At 42.5% G+C, this 22236-nt stretch overlaps 2 protein-coding genes across 5 annotated transcripts in view; one reads left to right on the top strand and one right to left on the bottom strand.

The window, feature by feature from the left end:
- The window catches only part of LOC115198822 (centrosomal protein of 83 kDa), a 10057-nt gene extending 8871 nt beyond the window's left edge, over window positions 1-1186 (top strand). For both annotated transcript variants that reach the window (XM_029761136.1, XM_029761137.1), the window contains exon 16: window positions 552-1186. In XM_029761136.1, the coding sequence (XP_029616996.1) occupies window positions 552-698 (147 nt within the window). In that variant the 3' untranslated portion in view covers window positions 699-1186. The remainder of the gene's footprint in view (window positions 1-551) is intronic.
- Window positions 801-22236, bottom strand: LOC115198821 (plexin-C1). 3 transcript variants are annotated; one of them, XM_029761132.1, is made up of 30 exons: window positions 21075-22236; window positions 20800-20940; window positions 20103-20237; window positions 19919-20013; window positions 18238-18518; window positions 18042-18144; window positions 17694-17781; window positions 17538-17576; window positions 15691-15824; window positions 15289-15465; window positions 14705-14807; window positions 14323-14502; window positions 14023-14193; window positions 13797-13899; window positions 13495-13596; window positions 13171-13274; window positions 12996-13037; window positions 12740-12864; window positions 12330-12528; window positions 11491-11637; window positions 10581-10749; window positions 10286-10386; window positions 8356-8428; window positions 7636-7670; window positions 7459-7554; window positions 6996-7159; window positions 5063-5210; window positions 2309-2449; window positions 2147-2221; window positions 801-1646 (listed from the first exon to the last, which is right to left on the bottom strand). In XM_029761132.1, exons 1-30 carry the CDS (start codon window positions 22038-22040, stop codon window positions 1542-1544), a joined length of 4542 nt encoding a protein of 1513 aa, XP_029616992.1. In that variant the 5' UTR covers window positions 22041-22236; the 3' UTR covers window positions 801-1541. The 3 variants fall into 3 exon arrangements, with proteins under 3 accessions (XP_029616992.1, XP_029616993.1, XP_029616994.1); XM_029761133.1 differs by having other exon boundaries at window positions 12740-12852; XM_029761134.1 differs by having other exon boundaries at window positions 12740-12846.

Raw genomic sequence — 22236 nt, 5'->3', positions numbered from 1 at the left:
ATTAATGTTTTGCTGTACAGAGCTGTTGTGAAGGAAGTTGTCAAGGAAGTGAGTTTGTTAATACAGGACCTCCCGCCCTCACCTACCGTCAACCAATCATGTCAATGCGGAGCTATACGGAGCCCTCTGCATTGTTACAACATTTGCAAGGCGCACGGCGATGTGGTACGGAGCTCAATCTGCCCACTGGGGGCTCCGCAATTTCGTCACACCATCCATACGGCGATTCCGAACACATTTTCGGGTCAAGCATAATCATTTAACACTGGTCACTTTAATGTTTAAACAAAGTGAGTAAAACACTATGTATACTTTTAGTCATGGCTTATTTTTGGCAATTTTTCTGGATTGTGTGTGTATTACTGCACAGTTAGAGCTAGAAACACAAGCATTTCGCTGAACCTGCAGTTACATCTGTGTACGTGACAAATAAACTTTGATTTGATAGGTGTTAGCAACATGGTAGAGGTCACTCCTCCATCCCTTTCTGTCCCTTCTCATCCTCTTTCTCCCCACCCCTCGCTCTCTCTCTCTCTCTCGCTCTCTCTCAGGAGGAGCAGCACCAGAGAGAGTTATCACTGCTGCGTCGGAGGCTGGAGGAGTTAGCCTGTACTCAGCAGCAGCAGATGGAGGAACTGGGGCCTCCCATGGACAGGAACAGGGGCTCTGGCCTGCGCGACTCGCTCCCTGAACTCTGACCTCTCCTCTCTGAGAGTGAGCATGACCTTCACCGTAGGATTTATTACTCCCTAAAAGTGATGTTTGGTAATATTCTAATTTAATCAGTGAGATCTCAAATATTTTGTGAAAAAGTTTGATTTTATTGGCACAAAAGATGTCAAATGAAAAGAGAACTACATGGATTCAATGTTTACATTCCTTGGTGAGTAACGGTACTCTAGTCCTTCCATGCCTTTGCTGTTGATGCCTGATTTCAATGGCCAACCAATGACTTCCTCAGAGTTTTAATTGACTGTTGTGAGATTTGTATCAAATGTTTACACTAAGGCCATCACTCTGAAACTTTAAAAGCGTGATAGTCCCAAAGGCATTTGTGTTAATGGTTGGTTTCATGGCTCTAAAGAGCTGTGACTTGCACAACATTTATACAACTTTTTTGTAATGTTATTTCAAGATGTATGTGTTTTTGTATTTGCAATTCATACAAATAAATGTTTATGCTTTACTGAGGTTGTGTACATATTTTTTGGTGTTGTGAGCCACTAGAACCGCTGAACTCTTTAGTCTTTCAGTTTCGGTTGAGGAAACAAAAGTCCCAGCTTCAGAATAAGAGTATATTCCCTGCTTCTGGGTAAATGTCTGGTTGGAATGTGACCTGCTAATTCCTGCAATCATTTGGTTCATCCCAGTAATCTGAAAAGCCTCCCTATTTTTATTTCCCCCCCCCCTTTTTTTTTCTTGAGTTGTAAATCCCTATGTAGTCTCCTGACATATTCTGTCTTTGAATCACAAAGCGGGGTGGGCATCGGTACTTGGAGCAGCTTTCTGGCATTCAGCATGTCGAAAGGGAGGGAGTGAGCTCAGTTCCAGGAACAGCTCTTGAGGCTGTCAAACAGGCTCTTCACATGCTGCAGTTGCTCCTTCAACTCCACGGGGGCGCCGTTCTGATCCAGCTTCAGTTTAATCTGCCAAGGAAACACCAAACGCATCCAATTGTTTTCACAAGTGGGCAAAAAAAATAAAAGGCCAGTTTGTGTCCATAAATTTAAGACCTCAGCCAGTCGCAATAAGCCACAATGGGGGATTATCATTCCACACAATCTAGGCAAATTTAAACTAAATATTTGGCATAGGTATGGCCAGCTGCCATTGTGGAGCTCAAAACAGTCCATAGATCATTACAAAATGAGGAACTGAAAACAGCCTGACCCCCACCACACAGAGAAGTGTATAAGCTGTGTTTTATGCTCTGCCTTGACTGCAGTTCTCATTTCCCAAGACCTAGGCTTTGTTCCAGTCAGCTTTACAGTTACACAGTGATCATGTCAAGTTGGCCTGAACAACAGCTATTTCAAGATGTTTAGTCCTGGTTGAAGTGATTAGACAGTGCAGGGGAAGTGTGAAGGTTATGGGAAAAATCATGAATGCCAATTAAGGGGAGATCTCGGGTGGTGAGACAGTTTACCTCATTAAAGTACCGCTGCATGTATTTGTTGAGCTCCCAGAGGGCAGCAGATTCATTGAATTCGTTTTCATGTTTCTAAAGAAAGAAATATACATTTCATGTCCTTAAAGCACAATATCAAAATTAATTATTTAATAAACTGAACCACTAGATGGGAGGTACCTTTGACTCCTCATGCAGGAACTCCTTGAACTCAGAGCTGCTGATTGGTGGCTGGTCCCTGACCTGCTTGTAGTAAGCCCTTACTTCCTGCTTGTACTGGGAGATATCTTTGGCATAGAGCAGCTTATTGGTTGGGTCATGCTGGAACAGAGAGAGGGTAGAAGAGTCATGTCAAATCTAGGTGATAGGTGTGCTTACATTTGAGCTTCTAGCATTGTCAATGCCAGGTATTCTAAGAGGCCCGCAAGTTATGAGACCAAGTATGTGGCTTGCATTTTGTTTTACATCTATGGGCACGATTCAAGGTAGAGCTGTCAAATCCATAAGCAGCTTACTGGCATTATACCTATCGATGCTAGTGCTGAGCGTTTAACTGACATTTATTTTTCATTTTTTAAAACAACTAATGGATCGACGTCGGTTAAGTTAATTTGAATTTTCTGTGAGCTCAATGCGCAGTTTCTCTAGCGATAAATCAGATCAAGCCTGAACTTTGCGATGTAGTAGGGAGTTGTAGTTTCCAACAAGCCAATATTCTACATACTGCAAAAAAACATGGTAATTAACTACAATGACCATAATCCATTGTGCTTCTACTTGGCCTGTCTGTGTAGGGCAAACACAGAAAGGGAGAGAAGAGATAAGCAATGTTGCCTCAAATTCTTTGGGTCACTGAAATGTTAGGTCTTGTGAGTGGAAACTTGAAAGTTGTGAGTATTATTTGCAACTTCCAATGCACATTTTTTTGTGAACACTGAGGCTATATCCTTACAGTTTGACAATAGCCAATAGGCTACTTGAGCATAATGTAGGCCTACCAACAAAGCCAATGGAGCAAATCCCGTAACATTTTCACACGGAAATAGCTTTTGATTTCTATGATATAGCCTACAGTATCCTAATATCTGGTGTTCAATGCAGGCCTACATTGCATGAGATTTTTTTTAAACATTATTTTACATTATGAAGGGCTTGACATTAATGATTTTTTACTTGGTCTGTAACCCTATTGGACCAAATAGGTGACTGTAAATTGTATTGTGTTGTATGTTGCAAGAAACATCTTCGCAAAATAAAATGTATTATTAACATACAGAGAATTAGAATGTAGGCTACCCCTCTGACTATTGTCTTATTTGCATATTCAAGCCTGTCTCAAAATACAACACTGCCCCTTTAATTAAGACAAGCTTTTTACCTGACTGGCTTTTCAAAGATGGCTTGAAATGTAGCCCACAAGTTTTGTGCTCTTGTAGGAAGCAGTACCTCCCCATTGCTGACCTATACTTATCTATAACTAGGGTAATAACTCGCTAACTAGCAAAGAATATCAACAAATGTTCACATGAGCAGCTCTGAACTGATCTGAAAAGCACGTTCATTCACTAGCAGGTGATTGAAAGACCCCTAGTGGGCTACCCACCAATAGAATTCCTACAACACAATCACAGCCTCAAATCTTGCAAAGTTTGATTTGTTTCGTTGCATTGAAAAGGGGCTGATATAATGTTGATTCAATCACAGAAAAACATTGATCTATATAGTGCAAACTAATGGGGTGAACTCAGTGAAGTTCAATCTCTTGCGTCTCTGCGCGGCCTGACATTTCTTCTGTGTGGCAGGCCTGGAGGAGGTGCGGGCCTAGCTTGTGCAGTTTAGAGGGAACATTGGAGACAAGACGCTTGAGGTATCTCTACCTGAAAATACATTATCTAAGTGGATCAGTTGAGAGGGAACATTGGAGACAAGACGCTACCTGAAAATACATGATCTAAGTGATTGATAGTTGGTATTCAGCAGTCAAAAAAGTATGCCTTATTTACTTTGAAGAACTACTAAAATAGTGATTTTGTCAGACCGCATAGGCAGCAACTCTATAGAGATGAGATGATGACTTCGAATGAAATAATGAAGTCATCAAATGTATTAAACAACTGAAATATTGTGAATAAATGATGGTTAATAAGTGATAAGCAGTAAGGGGCAGTCACTATCATCATGGGACTTTTAATCATTGTTTTATTCTGTGTTACAGCATTCAACCCACATATAGCATTTCATGTTTAAATAATATATTTGAAATCGAAAACTGATAATCGAATCGAAACTACCTCGAAAAGCACTATTCACTAATGGTCTTGACTCACTGACCAGCAGAGTCCTCAGTAGGCAACCACGCCCAGTAGCCGGCACCTAGGTTCAAACCTACATCCCTGTCCTTAGGGGGCTAGATTCTTTCACCAGAGTCACAAACTCCTTAACATTTATTACACTTCTCTTTGTATATTTGACATTGACAGCTGCAGAAACATACAAGAATTTAGGCTTGAACCTACAACCGCTTGGCTGCTAGGCAGGGATTTAACCATTGGACCACTGTCTCCTTCACATTATTTACCCGGCTCTTTGTATTTTTGACATAGAGAATTGTGTAAACGTACACAAAAACACAAGAAATTAACTTTGAACCTAAAACATCTCAGGTTCAAAGCAGGAATTTAACTTCGCATTTTCGCATCTTTGAATAAATTACATTGAGGCTTGTGGAAACGTACACAAACGCGCAAGTGACGAGATTTGAACCACCAACCTTTGTCTGTTACATGGCTCCTAGTATATTTTACATTGAAAGTTGTGTGAACCACCAACTCTTTTTGCATATTTGACATTGAGAATAGCAGAAACGCACACAAAAGCACAAGAGATGAGGTGTGTTAGTCATTATATTCTGTAATGTCTCTGTCCTGGCCCCACCTTGCCCAACTGTTTCTCAGCCAGGGAGAAGGAGTCCATGAAGGCCTGGGCAATGACAGACAGACATCCGTCCAGAGGCGGGGTCTTCTCCATGTCGAACACAAACTGGGGGTTCTTCAGGATGTTCACCCAGAACCGCAGGGGCAGGCTAGGAAGGAGCAGGACAGAGGGCCAGTCAAACATTCCATCACTATCCCAATACAGTGAGCAGTGGATTGAGTATGAGTGAGTAAATACAACACATTGATTGGACATGAGGAAAGACATTAAGAAAGATGGATTCTACTATAAACAAACTCAAACAGGTGTACCATCAGGGTCATATTCATTAGGCACGAAACGGAAGAAAACACTGAAAAATGGAGGGACTACTTGAACTTAATGCTCATAAAAATAAAATGCTCATATTCGCTTTCCATTGCAAAATGTTTTGCTACATTGTGATCTAATGAGTATTTGTATTTTATTAAACCTTCATTTAACTAGGCAAGTCAGTTAAGAACAAATTCTTATTTACAATGACGGCCTACCAAAAGGCAAAAGGCCTCCTGCGGGGACGAGGGCTGTGATTACAAATAAAAAATATAGGACAACACACACATCACGACAAGAGAGACAACACAAATCTACATAAAGAAAGACCTAAGACAACAACATAGCAAGGCAGCAACACATGACAACACATCATGGTAGCAACACAAAGTGCAAGAAGGTAGAGACAACAATACATCACGCAAAGCAGCCACAGCTGTCAGTAAGAGTGTCCATGATTGAGTCTTTGAATAAAGAGATTGAGATAAAACTGTCCAGTTTGAGTGTTTGTTGCAGCTCGTTCCAGTCGCTAGCTGCAGTGAACTGAAAAGACGAGCAACCCAGGGATGTGTGTGCTTTGGGTTCCTTTAACAGAATGTGACTGGCAGAACGGGTGTTGTATGTGGAGGATGAGGGCTGCAGTAGATATCTCAGATAAGGGGGAGTGAGGCCTAAGAGGGTTTTATAAATAAGCATCAACCAGTGGGTCTAGCGACGGGTATACAGAGATGACCAGTTTACAGAAGAGTATAGAGTGCAGTGATGTGTCCTATAAAGTAGCATTGGTGGCAAATCTGATGGCCGAATGGTAGGGAACATCTAGCCGCTCAAGAGCACCCTCACCTGCCGATCTATAAATTATGTATCCGTAATCTAGCATGGGTAGGATGGTCATCTGTATCAGGGTTAGTTTGGCAGCTGGAGTGAAAGAGGAGCGATTACGATAGAGGAAACCAAGTCTAGATTTAACTTTAGCCTGCAGCTTTGATATGTGCTGAGAGAAGGACAGTGTACCGTCTAGCCATACTCCTAAGTACTTGTATGAGGTGACTACCTCAAGCTCTAAACCCTCAGAGGTAGTAATCACACCTGTGGGGAGAGGGGCATTCTTCTTACCAAACCACATGACCTTTGTTTTGAAGGTGTTAAGAACAAGGTTAAGGGTAGAGAAAGCTTGTCAGACACTAAGATATCTTTGTTGTAGAGTATTTAACACTAAATACAGGGAGGGGCCAGCTGAGTATAAGACAGTATCATCTGCATATAAATGGATGAGAGAGCTTCCTACTGCCTGAGCTATGTTGTTGATGTAAATTGAGAAGAGCGTGGGGCCTAGGATTGAGCCTTGGGGTACTCCCTTGGTGACAGGCAGTGGCTGAGACAGCAGATTTTCTGGCTTTATACTCTGCACTCTTTGAGAGGAAGTTAGCAAATCAGGCCAAAGACCCCTCAGAGACACCAATACTCATTAGCGGCCCACAAGAATCTACCGTATCAAAAGCCATGGCCACGTCAATAAAAATAGCATCACAACATTGCTTAGAATCAAGGACAATGGTGACATCATTAAGGACCTTTAAGGTTGCAGTGACACATCCATATGACCCAGATGAACACATACCTGTTGGTTTTCCAGATGTGCAGTACATCCGGGTCACTGATCCTCTTGCTCTCTCCCTGGGCGTCCAGGAAGTCAAAGAAGTACTTGATGGCAGGCGGGGTTTTGAGGTTAGGGGTTCCCCAGATCGTTCTGAACAGGTTTTCCACAAACGAATGCACAGCCACCTGAGAAAGGAGGAAGTGGAGGGCATATGGTCATATATAATGTCCCTTACACTGAAACCGCACTGACAGCTCTAAGCAAGCCACTTTAGTACCTATCCATGTTTTTTTTAAAGCAATGTTCATAAGGGAAATGAGAAAAGGGAAGGGAACTGTTACACAGTCACTATGTATGCTGGATCTCACGTAACTGAAGAGTCTAGATTTCCATCTTTCAGTTAACCATTTATCAGAGCACAGTGGCAGGTTGAAAGGGGTTGGTTTGACAGGCCAGGATGTAAGTTAACAGTGAGTTTTCTTGCCTTGGTGGAGAGCAGCTTGGTGAGGTACACTTCCTTCAGTTTCAGCTTCTTCCTCTCCGGGTTCTTCTTTTGGTCCTGGTCAATGTCAGGGTCAATCTGGGGTCAAAGAGCACCATTAATCAATCATATCAAACGCAAATCAGTGACATCAAATTCAGAGGTGATGTTGGCACTTACCAGATGGAAGTACTTTGTGGAGTAGTTCTGATCGTCTGTGACAAATACACAACAACAGGTCACCATGGATGACTCAATACCAGACAATTGTACTAAATAGCTTCCTGGTTTCTGTTAGTGTTTTATATAAGCTGACACAGTTAAGTGGTTTTGCATATCACTTGTGCTTCACATCTGCCATATAACAATATTACAAAGATGGGGAGGGTAAATGTGGAGCAAAACATGTCTACTTTAAACTCAACTTTACTGAGGAATGTTTGTTTTGTTGAATGTTATTTTTTTATTTGTATGTTTCTTTGTGTATTTCTTATGGGCCCATGCTGCCTTGATTGAGTAATTGTTTGCACGCAGGGCTCCCTTGTAAAAGAGACCTTGGTCTCAATGGGTCTCCACCCTGCCAAAATAAAAGTTTAAATAAACAAATACAATAAATAAAAGATGGACTTTGACAAAGCAAATCGCAAAAGTTACTCCGTGCACACGTGTGTGGTAGTGTGATGAGCATTAACTATGAGCATGCGCTTGTGTGTGTGTGAATACTGTTCGTGTGTACTCTGTGTGTAGTGTACTCTAGGCACCCCCCCTCCCCGCACGCACACACACAACCATTAATTTCCTGTTTAATACAGTGTGAGGCAAAGTGTACAAGATCCACATCTCTAGGAGCTATGGAGGCATGGTGTACTGTAGCATGGCAATCTCTGTTGACACCCTTACCTTTCAGGCTGCTCTGAGGACTCAGACTGGGATGGGTCTTAGAGAGCACTTTGATGGACGCTCCATCTGGTACCTGTAGACACACACCGAGTTAGAGGGTCGATAGTTACCAGCTTCTAAACCAGCTGGTAGACCTAAAATACAGTAATGTTCTACAGTGAGACTAATAAAGAGTACAGGAGTTCTAATCTATTTGTGGTCTGGTTTAGCCTTGTGACACAGGCAGCTCAGTCCTACCAGCCAGACTGCCTTGTGTAATACCCTTGTTTGAACCAGGTATTGAGTTTATTTGTTATAATGAATTGGTTATATATTTAAAAGATGATTGAATTGCTCCTAAACTGTAATGTTGTTAATGCATTATGCTTTTGAAGAAATATTTATTTAATGTATAAGTGAATAGTTTGTTTTACTTTGAAGTTTAAGTTTTGACCAATAAGGTCGCTTGTTAAGTTGTGGCCAATGGGAGTTGACCTGGTTAACGGGAGGCCTGGAAAAAAGAGAGGGAAAAGATGTTGTTGAGAGGATGGATGTTTTTACCTTAGGACGGTTGGTAAAGAAATTATAAAAGAAGACGACAGAACTAGAACAAAACCCATACCTACTAAGACATGAAGGGAAATACACATTTTATTTTATAAAAGAGTTATAATTTTGTTAAAACTTAGTAAAGACTGAAGCTATCGTCTCGTTGTGGAGGTATTTGCCAACCTTGAGGTTAGCCTAGCATCGTGTGACACCGGGAGATAATTGCTTGGGAAGCTTAACGAGTTCGTGTTCCTATGGGATATCGGTTACGGCTAAGGAGTACTGTCTGCATGGGTAGCTGTGCTTGCCTTGGACTTTGTGAAGAAACCTGCATGGAACTGCCATACTTCGCTGAGGGAATATCTACCAAGTAGTGAGTAACCACAACGTGAGGTACTTCAGGATATTTTTGGGTGTCATAATTCTTTTGAGCTCCAACGAGCGCCAACGGTTTATTTAAGCAAACTTGAAACTTGACTCATTGGGGTTTATTATTTTTTATTTATTTTGACGTGTCTGAAAATGTATTTGTGTTTGAAAATGTTTTAATACACATATGGAACGTTATGTATATTGCCATGGTGGAGTCATTGATTGTTTCAATTTAATTTAATGCATGGGATGGTTTATCCTGATTCAATAACAGAAACCTATAATCATTTATTCTGAAGTTAATACCCTATTGTCATAACCCTAGATAGTTTACAATAGGAATTCTTATTGGAGATGTCCTTCTCACCTAACATCCCATGCTGCTGAGATACTCTGCATAAGTTAATATTGTGAGAGTCATATTCGAGCCTGGTGAGAGGGTTACACTTGAATGGAGCTAATACTGTTTGTTATTATCCTTGAAAAGCAGGCTGCAGAATGAGAGCAGCAGAGCAGTACACTGTACTTAGTACTCTGATTCAATGTCAAGGGTGTTCTGGTCTAGTGGGACCCTCTACTTATAAGATACCTGACAAATTTGTGCATGTGGTTTGGCGACATTAAGCAACAATTTGACAACCCAATCCGTCTAGTTATTACAACTACTCAGGACTAGATTGAATCCGCGTTATAGCACGATTGAAATGGAAAGGTATTTTCCTATTGAGCCGACATATGCAGGGTTTACAGTGAATGCAGTCTCCGCAGACACGGAACGTTGCCTTTAAATTCCAATCGCGCAGCTCTTCAGTAGTACTGATGGAATCCAGGCATTAGCCATTGAGTAATACTACAGCTGCCAGTGATTGGACCTTTAATCTGCATTTTTTTTTAATTTAGGCCTTCAACTACATGTAAAAAAAATATATATATTCTCTGTCATAGACGGTGATTTGAGATATGGAGAGGAATATTGAACATGAGATTAGGCTTATTTCCTGTATCAGGAATCTTGGTAGTGTTCTCTAACCTTGTAGTGCTTGAGTGTGTTGAGCATGGTCACTTCTCCTAGAACCTCTGAGCTGGCATCCACCTCCTTCAGTGGGACAAACCTTCCATTCTTCTCATACTCTGCAGAGTTCAAGAAACAGAGAGAGAGAAGTCATTCTAATGAACATTTGAAAGCCATTCCTTTGAAAGAATGTATGATCGATCAAGATGTTTCATTTGAGGTACACATGCTTTTAGAGTCATAATTCCCGCTAGCACTCTTCACTCTTGCATTCTCTCCTAATGTCTCGGACACATGAGGTATGGAAACTGACCGATGTGCATCTGTTGGAGAGGGGTGTTGTAGGGGAAGCCAAACTTGGTCTTGAAGGCCAGGAGAATCTTCTCCTTGACCTGCTCCACCGTGTCACAGTCCAGAGCATTGACCTCAAGAGGCTCACTGACCTCTCCGTCTGTTCCCACAGCAAACAGCACCTGTAGCCTCTGGGGTGGTGGAGGGGGTCAACAGACACACATACATCATGATGTAGGCTACTTACATGAGGTTTGGGTTATAAAATTAAACGTGAGATAAGATCTATTCATCAGTGTGGCTAACCACTGAAGCTAACCTTTCCCACTATCTTTCTAGTTGGGTCAGGGAAAACATACAACTAGCTACATTTTTATAAAGCCACATGTCTGTGTATATCACTTGATAGACTTCATACAATAAAACCTATACACTACAGGGATAACATTTCTCTGGTATTAGAAACCACTGAGCAACTGTCTCAGCAGGATTACCATATGGCTCAACCTATGCTTATAAAGACTAGAGTCTGGGTCCATTTTGGCTCTGATCCATTTACTTCTAGACTCGTTCCTTTCATTTAAAATCTTTCACTTCTGAGAGACAAACTGAGAAATGTGCGAAAGCGGAGGCCATATCTACTAATAGCTTCCTAAAACAGCAATAGTTTCCCTGTCAACATCGCATGTGAGGATCTTTGTGAGGGTAACATCACTAGCTCCCCTAACCACAACTAGCAGACTAGCTCCCCTAACCACACATTTTCTGGTAACAAACAAAACATAAAGGAGGAACTGCCAACTACCTCTCGCCTTGCCCTAGATCCAGGAAGGGTGTGTTCGTGGCAGTGTGCTGTGTGTGTGTGTGTGTGTGTTGTGTATGTTTGTGTGGCAGTATGCCGTGTGTGTGTGTGTGTGTGTGTGTGTGTGTACCATTGGGCTGAAGTCCTGAGCCTGCCACAGTAACCAGTCTTCGTTAAGTGTGTAAAGAGCCTTTTCTGTGACTGAGTCCACTGGGCCTTTAGACATCTGCTGGGTCAGAGCACACACCAGCAGGAAAAGGGGCTGGCCCACGCTCTCCTGTTAGGACACAACACACACACACACACACACACACACACACAGCTCAGTTAAACACACCCAAACCGGTATTCAATTAGGTATGGACTCATTAACATGCACTCATTTGAAAAGTTACAAAAACAGACACTCATTTACATAGACACTCAAACACACGTGGAAATGTATGAGAGAAAAATAAAAAATGTACTGTGAGCTAAACATAATGACATGGAGGGTAATAAATACATACAATATGAATGAATAAGGCTTTGATAGAAGTAGCAAGAAAATAATAAATATAGACTGATATAGATAGACGGACGGACCCCGAGGAAGCCGTAGAGGCAGACGGACGGACCCCGAGGAAGCCGTAGAGGCAGACGGACGGACCCCGAGGAAGCCGTAGAGGCAGACGGACGGACCCCGAGGAAGCCGTAGAGGCAGACGGACGGACCCCGAGGAAGCCGTAGAGGCAGACGGACGGACCCCGAGGAAGCCGTAGAGGCAGACGGACGGACCCCGAGGAAGCCGTAGAGGTAGACGGACGGACCCCGAGGAAGCCGTAGAGGCAGACGGACGGACCCCGAGGAAGCCGTTGAGGCAGACGGACGGACCCCGAGGAAGCCGTTGAGGCAGACGGACTGACCCCGAGGAAGCCGTAGAGGCAGACGGACTGACCCCGAGGAAGCCGTAGAGGCAGACTGACTGACCCTGAGGAAGCCGTAGAGACAGATGGACATCCAGTTGGTGAGCAGCTTCTCTACGATGGACTCGGTGCGTCGCAGCATGAGTTTGGGCTGGGAGTTACTGGGCTGATCCATCAGAGCCCTGAGTAGTTCCTCCATCACCTGGGTCAGGTAGGGCAGGTCACCGTGGAGGGACACGGTCAGCAGGGAGGCCACCGCACACCTTGTAGGACACAACAAACATCAGACTTATGACATCTCTATTACCTGCTATACACACCAACCTGCTCATCCATAATGACTTAAATGACACCTAAACCATTTCTACTGTACTATATACAGTACCTTAACCTTATCTGTCGTATATCCTATACCCAAACCAGCTAAGTGACACTTGGTCTAAACTGTGTCCTGTCCTGTCCTCACTGACTCACTTCTCCTTGACGTTGAAGTTCTTCTGCTCCTCCAGAGCGTGGACGAAGGAGGTGAGGAACACCTGATCCCGGATCAGTCTGGACAGGGCCTGACAGCTCTTGTCTGGCTGCACCTTCACCGCGTCCTGACCACAGGACAGATGTTAGCTACTTATGGAAATCTATTACATCCTCTGTTTCCCTTCCAGTCATTGATAAAGTAATGTTATGGCAATCAGAAGAGCAGATTTCCCATACGGTTCAAATCAAATCTCACCTGGCCAATGTCTTTGATACAGGAGGTCATCACAGGTCCACCCTAATAGAAACAATAGGACAAACTATGAACATTAAAACACAACCTATCTGTCCATTTAATACATTTCTTATTTTAAAGCAGACCGTATTATGTATACTGCATCGACTCTGTTCTGTGTTCTGCTCCTACGTACGTCAGGGAAGAAGATCCTGGAAGCAAAGTGCTTGTAGTCCAAGAAAGGGATGGCTCCAACGTTCTCAATTAAATCACACTTTTCCGTCTGCATATCCACAAATCCTAGAGAACAGAAGGGTAAGTAAAGGTGTTTATTTTTGGTGTAACTGTACCGTATGAACTCTACGTGTTAATTGTATGTGGGTGGTAGTCATGGGCCTTTACTCTGTTAAATCCATTTATGATGCCAATTTGGTGCATCAGTGAGTATGAGTGTGTGTGTGCCTATCTGCGTGCGATTTAAAGAATATAAATCAAGGTCGGGGTGACCACGACGACTGACCTTGTCTGATGTCATTTCTGATGTCACATTCCAGCAGTTCCAGCTGCTTGTTCATTTGTGCCGCCATTTTCCTCTGTTTATTGTAGGAATACCACACCGCACCTGGTCAGGACAGGACAGGACAAGAGCTTTATTCACACACACACACCACCATACCTAAACCTATTCAACCAAACCAGGTCAGACCTAATTTCAGAACCCAGAACCAAATCTTGTGTGCCAGCTACTTGATTGGACATGTACAGTCTGTCATGAGACACGAAGTCAAAACATAGTTGATGAAGGTGAAGGTGAATACTTACCCACAATGACCACAATGATGATGGGTATAAGCACAAGGATGATTAGCAGTGAAGGTGCAGCTTGTTTTGGTAAAAGTGTTTTGGTGAAGTTACCAACTCTTATCTGAAAAACAAACCCATCATAATGCGTGTTGACTGTAAAATACTATTTCCAAGGACAGTTCTGATTCTGAGTTTCCAAGAGCAACTCACAACCTTTTTGGATTTATCTGAGTAAGAGGTTTACCCTCAGTGAATTGATGTTAGCGTTGTGAGTGTTCTTTATCTCACAGATGACAGAGTCAGTCTCGTTGCTCGTCTCGATGGTGTCCATGACACACTCTACATCCTGGTTCTCCTCCTGAACACCAAACACTAAGATCTCTTCTGTGGTGATGTTCAACTTGTCAGCCCTTTTCTGAAATAAAAATAGAAATGGAATGTGAGTGTATGAATGAATGAGAAAGAGAGAGAGAGAGAGAGAGTGTGCTACCAACGTACATATGTGTGTGTATCCATGCCTCCATGCATGTGCATGTGTGTATACCTCAATGGTGACACGCAGGTCATTTCCTGTCTTGATTGCGGTGTAGCTGGTGAATTCTGGGTCGGGATGATAGGTGAGCTGTGATGAGCAGGCCAGTGTCTGATTGGCCACTCTCAGAGACACAGTGGAGGTGACTGCCTGGTTGATGTGTTCAAAGAGAGGTGTGTGGTACCACAGACTCTAAAAACACCAACAACATGAATTAGAATACCTCAGATATTGAGGCCCCCATGACTGATTTCTGTGTTGTGTGAAGGTGAACGTTTGGTGAGGTGTGGCAGTGTGCATGTTCATATTAGGTGACTGACTGGTTATGTGAGAGTGGGTGAAGACATGACACTTAGTCAAGAAATCAATGAAATCAGTCTGTTAAGATGCCTACCTCAGAGCTGTAGTTGGTATGGATGGTCTGAGGGGTGTGGTCATGAACAACCCCCTCCACAAACTCCAGATGGAACCCTTGGACCTTGATCTTCCTCTTCCCACTGCAGGACACATACGAAATCATCCAATCAGAGGAGGGTTATTGGTCACACCTAGCGTGCTGATGGGAATTGTAGTCATGTCCCATCAGCATTATTTAAATAAGCCAGAGAAAGAAAAAAAAGTTGTAACACAAAACAAAGCATTTCACAGAATAAATTAAGTAAAACTAGCTAACCAAGCATGAAGAATCTGCTTTAGAGAGCTACCAAAAGCAAAAAGGGAAGCCAGTGCTGAGCAGCTGAGAGAAAGAGGGAAATGAAACATCTATTAAAACACTGTTATATGAAGCAACTTCTGGGAAGCGGCTCACTTTCTTTTCCCATCAGACAACACCATGGCCAGTAGCCATATGTGGAAACGAGTTACAGGCATGTTTCTTAACCACTGTATAGCGTGTGTGTGTGTGTGTGTGTGTGTGTGTATATATAACAATTCTGATCATATGTGCGTACCTAAGTGTATGTGTTTGTGTGTTTTTACCTAGCCCAGGTAGAGCTTGGTATTAGCCCAGTGCAGGATGGTGAGGACCCATAGGTGACAGTGGCCTTGCCCAGACAGCGACCATCTGGCAGCACGGCACACACACTGACAGAACCTTTGTCTCCACCGGGGATGTGGAACGTCAGACTGGACCCAGTGTGGTTCCACACTGGAGACCTGACCATGTGATACACACACTACACAGGTTAGAGACACACTTTACCAAAACACAGTGATAAGGCATTGGGTTTTCATGAATGAAGTGAGCACCAGTGAAAAAAACATCTAAATCATTGTTTAAAAGCATTGATTTAAATAATCCACGTTTTATTTATCTCAAAAAATGATGTTTGCATCATTAGAAAACAAATCATATTCAACAGATTGTCCATTTTGACTCACTCCTTGAGACTGCAGTTCATGTGCCCTTGGATGCGAACCTTGGTCACATGATCCAGGTTCTCTCCATTCATCAAGGCATGGTTTCTCCCATGGAAGGACAGAACACTGGGCACTATGGAAAAGATCACTGGCTCCTAACAAACACACAGAGAGACAGACACAGACAATATTTCTGATAAAGACAAGTGAAACTAAATATGTGTTTGTGGCCGCAGGCTTGCTCTTTAGTTTTGGTAAATAATGATGAGTGACAAAGTTAGAGGCATAAATATCATACTCCCCCACCCCGAAAAAATGCTAACCTCCCCTTTTATTGTAATGGTGAAAGGTTAGTATGTCTTGGGGGTATGATATAAAATGCTAACCTCCCCTTTTATTGTAATGGTGAAAGGTTAGTATGTCTTGGGGGTAGGATATTTGTGCATCTGTAACTTTCTCACTCATCATTATTCACGATTCATTCAGTATTATCTGTAACCACAGTAGCATCCACATTAATGTAGAAGTGTTTAGAAACATATTCTATTCTTATTTACAAAAAGTGACTCCAAAACTACACAATACATTATTTACCATTAATTTCAATTGGGCAAAAAAAATATCTGAAACTTAACCAAAACAAATATGGGACCAAAATACTAAACTTTTGACAACTTTAATACACATAAGTGAATTTGTCCCAATACTTTTGGTCCCCTAAAATGGGGGGACTACGTACAAAAAGTGCTGTAATTTCTAAATGGTTCACCCGATATGGATGAAAATACCCTCAAATTAAAGCTGACAGTCTGCACTTGAACTTCATAGTCATTGTATCGTTTCAAATCCAAAGTACTGAGCCAAAACAACATCAAATGTGTCACTGTCTCAATACTTTTGGAGCTCACTGTATGTAATTATGATGGATGGTTTGAAATCTACTACTACTGCCCTGGGGCACAGTCATGTGATCCATGATCCCCACTGTAAGAGGTATGATGACTTGACTCAGAGACAAAGGCTCTATTCTCAAACATCTTCTTACTATATATAACCTTTTTGATCCATCTGGTTGAGATAAAATCTCTATTTTACGAGTGATCTAAATGTAGGATGCGAATCTACAAAAGATGCCCAGATCTATGAATATTGCTCTGTCTAACTGAATATAGTATATTGGTAGACATCCATTTGAGTGTCTTCATTTTGTCCTCAATCTTAGCTTTCGAGAGCGAGAGAGTGAGGTTTGAAAAGGCCAAAGGAACTTTATGACACTTTAACAAACACCAAACCCTATAAGGAAAAAAACACTTCCTTCACCACCAAACACACACAGCTATATTCATCACATCTAATTCAAATTTCATTCAGACTGTGAGGAGCGTGATAACAAAGTAACCCCATTAAAACATCTCAAATACAGACACTATAATGTATCTTTCGGGGTTATTAGATTTCAGATGTTAATACTGTTTAGCTGTTGAAATAAGTTACTGGTATGTATGTATGTATGTATGTATGTACAGTATGTAGCTTACGACACACGTGTGAACACATATTGTTTTTGGTAGTGTATGGGTTGTAGTGACCATATACAACAAAGCTTTGTCCTTGTCACATAACAGATGTCCTAAGCTATTTGATAGGTAGTTTGCATAAAATGACTGTCACCAGGAAAATCTCAGACCACTTCAAGTCCACTCTGTGTCACATGCAGACACACACGCACACTCGCGCACAAAACCCCCCCCCACATACATACAAACTTAGTTCCTGGTTCTGAGATCAAACTTCCCTATAAGGGACATAAGATCCACTGAGAGATTCTGATGAAGAGGAAAAGGCTGTGATCAGCAGGATGGACTTACAGAGTAGTTCAATCCTGACTGGCTGAGTCTGCACACGTCCTGGGGAAGGAAGTGAGAGACGGTTGATGAACAAGATACAGGAACACACATGGGTGAAGAAGTTGCGAGATGAACACCCTCAAAGAAGGTGTGTGTGTGTGTGTGTGTGTGTCATACCTGTATGGGGTCTGAGTTGGCAGACCTGGGTGTCCATGAGCAGGCATCATTACTCCAGCTACATCCAGCTGTCATGCACTGAGAACACCTGAGAGACACAGAGATAGGAATAAGAATAGTACAGTGAGTTTAATCATAAACATGTGTACCATCTGTTACTCAAGCAAAATGTGTACTAACAGATCTACAACATACAGAAAGGCAAGTGTGTAACACAATCTGCCCAACATATAATTTAAAAGATGTCATTATAGTACATTTTGAAGTAGGTCTAAACAAGTAGGTTCAAACATAGCTATAATCAAGGTGCTGAGGCGTAGCATGACAGATCTGGGATTTCTGACTGACAGGGCAGAGGTAGGTGGTCCAGTGATGTCTAAACAGTTAGTGAGCATCAGTTTCTCAGCAAGGTTCTGCTTCCCCACTCTTATCTTCACTGTGACATTCAAACCTATGTGGAAGAACACAGGGAAACAATCTCTAAGCAAGATGCTCCGTTTTGTCAATGAAAAATCTACAGGAGAGTTAGAAGGTGAAAGGTTACCTCCAGCAGGAAGCTGGTCGCTGGAGAACAGGCAGGAGCATCGAGGAAAAGCTGGAGCGGGGCTTGTCCTGTCACACATATGACCACTTCTATTGAGGAAGTTACAGGCAAAGGTGAGACTTCCTGTCCCATTCAGAGTCAGGTGGACCTTGACAGTGAGTGTGATCTTCTCTCCACTGCTGCTCTTCTCCACCTGGTAAGAGACTATGTTCTGTTGTTGGGAGTCCTCAGAGATGGCGATCCAGGCTGAAGGCTGAAGGCAGTCATCCTGAAACGAACATCTAGAACACATCACATAGAGGGGTCAGGGTGAGCAGGTTTAGGGTGACACACATAAACAGGACATAGAAGTACACTACCGTTCAAAAGTTTGGAGTCATTTAGAAATGTCATTGTTTAAAAGCAAAAACTGTTGTCCATTAAAATAACATAAAATTGATCAGAAATACAGTGTAGACATTGTTAATGTTGTAAATAATTATTGTAGCTGGAAAAGGCTGTTTTTTTTTAACAAAAAACACCAGTCTCAACGTCAACAATGAAGAGGCGACTCAAAGGGATGCTGGCCTTCTAGGCAGAGTTGCAAAGAAAATTAAGATGGGCAAAAGAACACAGACACTGGACAGAGGAGCTCTGCCTAGAAGGCCAGCATCCCGGAGTGGCCTCTTCACTGTTAACGTTGAGACTGGTGTTTTGCAGGTACTATTTAATGAAGCTGCCAGTTGAGGACTTGTTTCTCAAACTAGACACTCTAATGTACTTGTCCTCTTGCTCAGTTGTGCACCGGGGCCTCCCACTCCTCTTTCTATTCTGGTTAGAGCCAGTTTGCGCTGTTCTGTGAAGGGAGTAGTACACAGCGTTGTACGAGATCTTCAGTTTCTTGTCAATTTCTCACATGGAATAGCCTTCATTTCTCAGAACAAGAATAGACTGACGAGTTTCAGAAGAAAGTCCTTTGTTTCTGGCCATTTTGTGCCTGTAATCAAATCCACAAATGATGTAGCTCCAGATACTCAACTAGTCTAAAGAAGGCCATTTTTATTCCTTCTTTAATCAGAACAACAGTTTTCAGCTGTGCTAACATAATTGCAAAAGGGTTTTCTAATGATCAATTAGCCTTTTAAAATGATAAACTTGGATTAGCTAACACAACGTGCCATTGGAACACAGGAGTGATGGTTGCTGATAATGGGCCTCTGTAAGGCTATGTAGATATTCCAGCTACATTAGTCATTTACAACATTAACAATGTCTACTGTATTTCTGATCAATTTGATGTTATTTTAATGGACAAAAAATGTGCTTTTCTTTCAAAAACAAGGACATATCTAAGTGGCCCCAAACTTTTTAACGGCAGTGTATATTCACAGGAAGTTTCATCTATAGTGCCACGTTTATTTTAAGAAGCTGTGGGTGATAGAGGAAATGCCCTTTGTTCTACCACTCTGATTTAAAAAAAATCAAGATCATATGGTATGAAAAAACCTGGGCCGAGGTATGTCATTAACACAGACAAACCAGACAACTGTCCTCATTGAATTACATTGAAATGACTGCCACTGTTTATCTTCACAACAAGAATTCAAAAGTACATTTCAGAAAAGAAAATAAGTGACATAATAAAGAAATCTCTATATAGTGTAAGTTGTAGAAGTGTGTAGTTGTGGTTCTTGTGACTGACCTTGACTCACACCAGCCACAGAAGGGGTCCTGAGCAGACCAACAGTCCTTCAGACTCTTGTGTTCACTGCACTGAGCCACAGGCACACGTATCATCTACAACAAACACATAATATTATGTCCTGGGTTCTATTTCAGAATGGTTGTACTGTATAATATGTATCTCTGTGTACAGTGGAACTTACCTGGTTCCTCAGTGCCATGTACACATGTTTGCGGTCCACTGGATCCAGGTGCATCTTGGGAAACACACGGCGGTCGTCATCTGACTTGTAGAGCACTCTGGGACAGGCAGGTTTGTAGGCCTTGTCTACAGCAAGCTGACATGGGACCGAGAGTGACACTTTAACATCTCTCTGTAGATTGACACAGAACACTAACAAACCACAATACATAACATGGCCCTAGGAAATCAGCTATACTGCAGTTGTAGATATCAGTTGGCCACACACATTTCTCTCTGTCAACAAGAGTATGAATTTGATGATGATGATGATACATGATAGACTAACAATCACTGATGTGTAGTGGTGACCAATCCCCTGTCTGGCTTGTTAGAGTGTACTGCATGGCTGTGATATTTCTGTTAGAAACATGCAGGGGATTTGGCTGGATTATTAAAGCTTTCCAGGGACAACACTGCATAAAGGAGACTATTGTGCCTAATAAAGTTACTGTGGGGTTTCATCAGGCTACTTTAGACATCAAATTCCCTCATGTGAACCACGTTTGCTAAAAAAAAAAGAATGCTGTAATTCTGTTGTATGAGTATCTGTGTGTTCAAGGGAGAATTAATGACATGAGAGGGGTGTTATGAGGCCAGTGTGTGTGTGTGTGTGTGTGTGTGTGTGTGTTAAGAGTTCTCATAACTGTTCCACAGACCTTGATGAGTTGTCCGTCTCCTGTCCCGATGAAGAACACCAGCCAGGAGTTGTGTCTCACTGCCAACACTGATGTCATGGAGCTGTATTGAAACACCACTGCCTCTGGCTGCAGGTTCAAGGTGGTACCCTTTGTCGATGACTGGAACAGCATACATATCAGTGTTACAGACGATCTCAACACACTTGCTAAGAAACTAGGGTAACGATAATGATAGTGTCTTTGCTATGGTGTTGGTTATTAACCATACATAAAATCATTATCATCTCACCAACCATTGCACAGTCTTTATAGCAGAAGTCTGGTTTATCGTTTTCGAGATGAGGCCCTGTAGAGCTGATGTTGTAGATGGCCAGCATGGTGTTGATGGGGTCGCTTGTGTTACCAGCCGTGAACACACCTGCCCAGAGCACCTGCCCATGGAGCCCACCAGGCCCTTGAATCACAGAGGAAGACAGGAGCTCCCGGCGCTCCATGTTTCCACAGCATTTGAGTGTCGCACTTTTGAGGGAGCTCAAAGTACTTACTTTATTGTTCTCGCTCTTGAACCAAATAAGTCGAACTTGACGCTCTTTGGGAACGTTCAAGAACACGTAGATGTGTGAATTACTCTGAAAGCCGTCCACAAACTGAATCTTCTCCTTTTGTCTGGCGTCAATATACGGAGTCGCATCCTCACCTGTTTCAGAAAAGATTCCCCCATTCTGTCCTTCTAGTGCATTCCGTAGGACAAGCAATTCATCTGAATTGGCACACCCGTTATGCACACGGCTCTGCAACCTTCCAGTCATAATGTAGGAGTTCGTACCGACATCAACAATAAAGCCAATGGTTGAATCTCCAGGGTCCAATGAACCCATTTCAATATCCTCCGAATACACAGAGTTGGAGATTTCGTTGAGATCCAGTATTTCACAGTAACCGCATTTTGTGGTTCCACAGATGATCAAGGTCTTGTTTTCGATGAATGGCAGTAAAATGTTCACCTTAAATAGATACGTTTCATTGGAAAGAGGTGCTTCTTGGTTAGGATAAACTACATTCGGATTGTCCCTCTTTATAACGTTGGTAAAATCATGGTTCAGCTGGTAGAGTCGGTCATCCGTAACGACGTATACCGAGCGGTCACCAATGGCAAAGTCGCGGACGTCTCCATCAAATGTGTGATTCTCCTGGCCCCGACCCCAGTCCACACAGGCGAGGAGAACGCCCCAGAAAACAGCCCTCATCTCGTATGTCATGCAGTCAGTCAAGCCTGAGAGAGTGCATGGTAAACTCCGTTCTGCGTCTCTGATGCCACTGTCATACGTTGCCGGAGGCCAATAAAAGGGATTGAGTAAAAGCGCACAGTGGATGGATGCTGCAACTATGTCTTAACTTTAGGTCATTAAATTTAGTTCCGGCGGTTATGTACTGAGACTCAGACTTCCGTGTTTT

Source organism: Salmo trutta, chromosome 8 (assembly GCF_901001165.1).
Source record: "Salmo trutta chromosome 8, fSalTru1.1, whole genome shotgun sequence".
In the NCBI taxonomy this organism is placed as follows: Eukaryota; Metazoa; Chordata; class Actinopteri; order Salmoniformes; family Salmonidae; genus Salmo; species Salmo trutta.
The sequence above is the reverse complement of the archived record's forward strand: the minus strand, read 5'-3'. Positions and strand labels throughout refer to the sequence as shown.

Excerpts from the sequence above, each read along its gene's own strand:
- LOC115198821 (XM_029761132.1), bottom strand. The coding sequence starts at position 22,040 with ATGACATACGAGATGAGGGCTGTTTTCTGGGGCGTTCTCCTCGCCTGT. Across the intron at positions 15,466-15,690 it reads ATGAACTGCAGTCTCAAGGA|GTCTCCAGTGTGGAACCACA; the intron begins GTGAGTCAAAAT and ends TCACATGGTCAG. Across the intron at positions 11,638-12,329 it reads GTCTCTACGGCTTCCTCAGG|GAGAGCGTGGGCCAGCCCCT; the intron begins GTCAGTCAGTCT and ends GTGTCCTAACAG.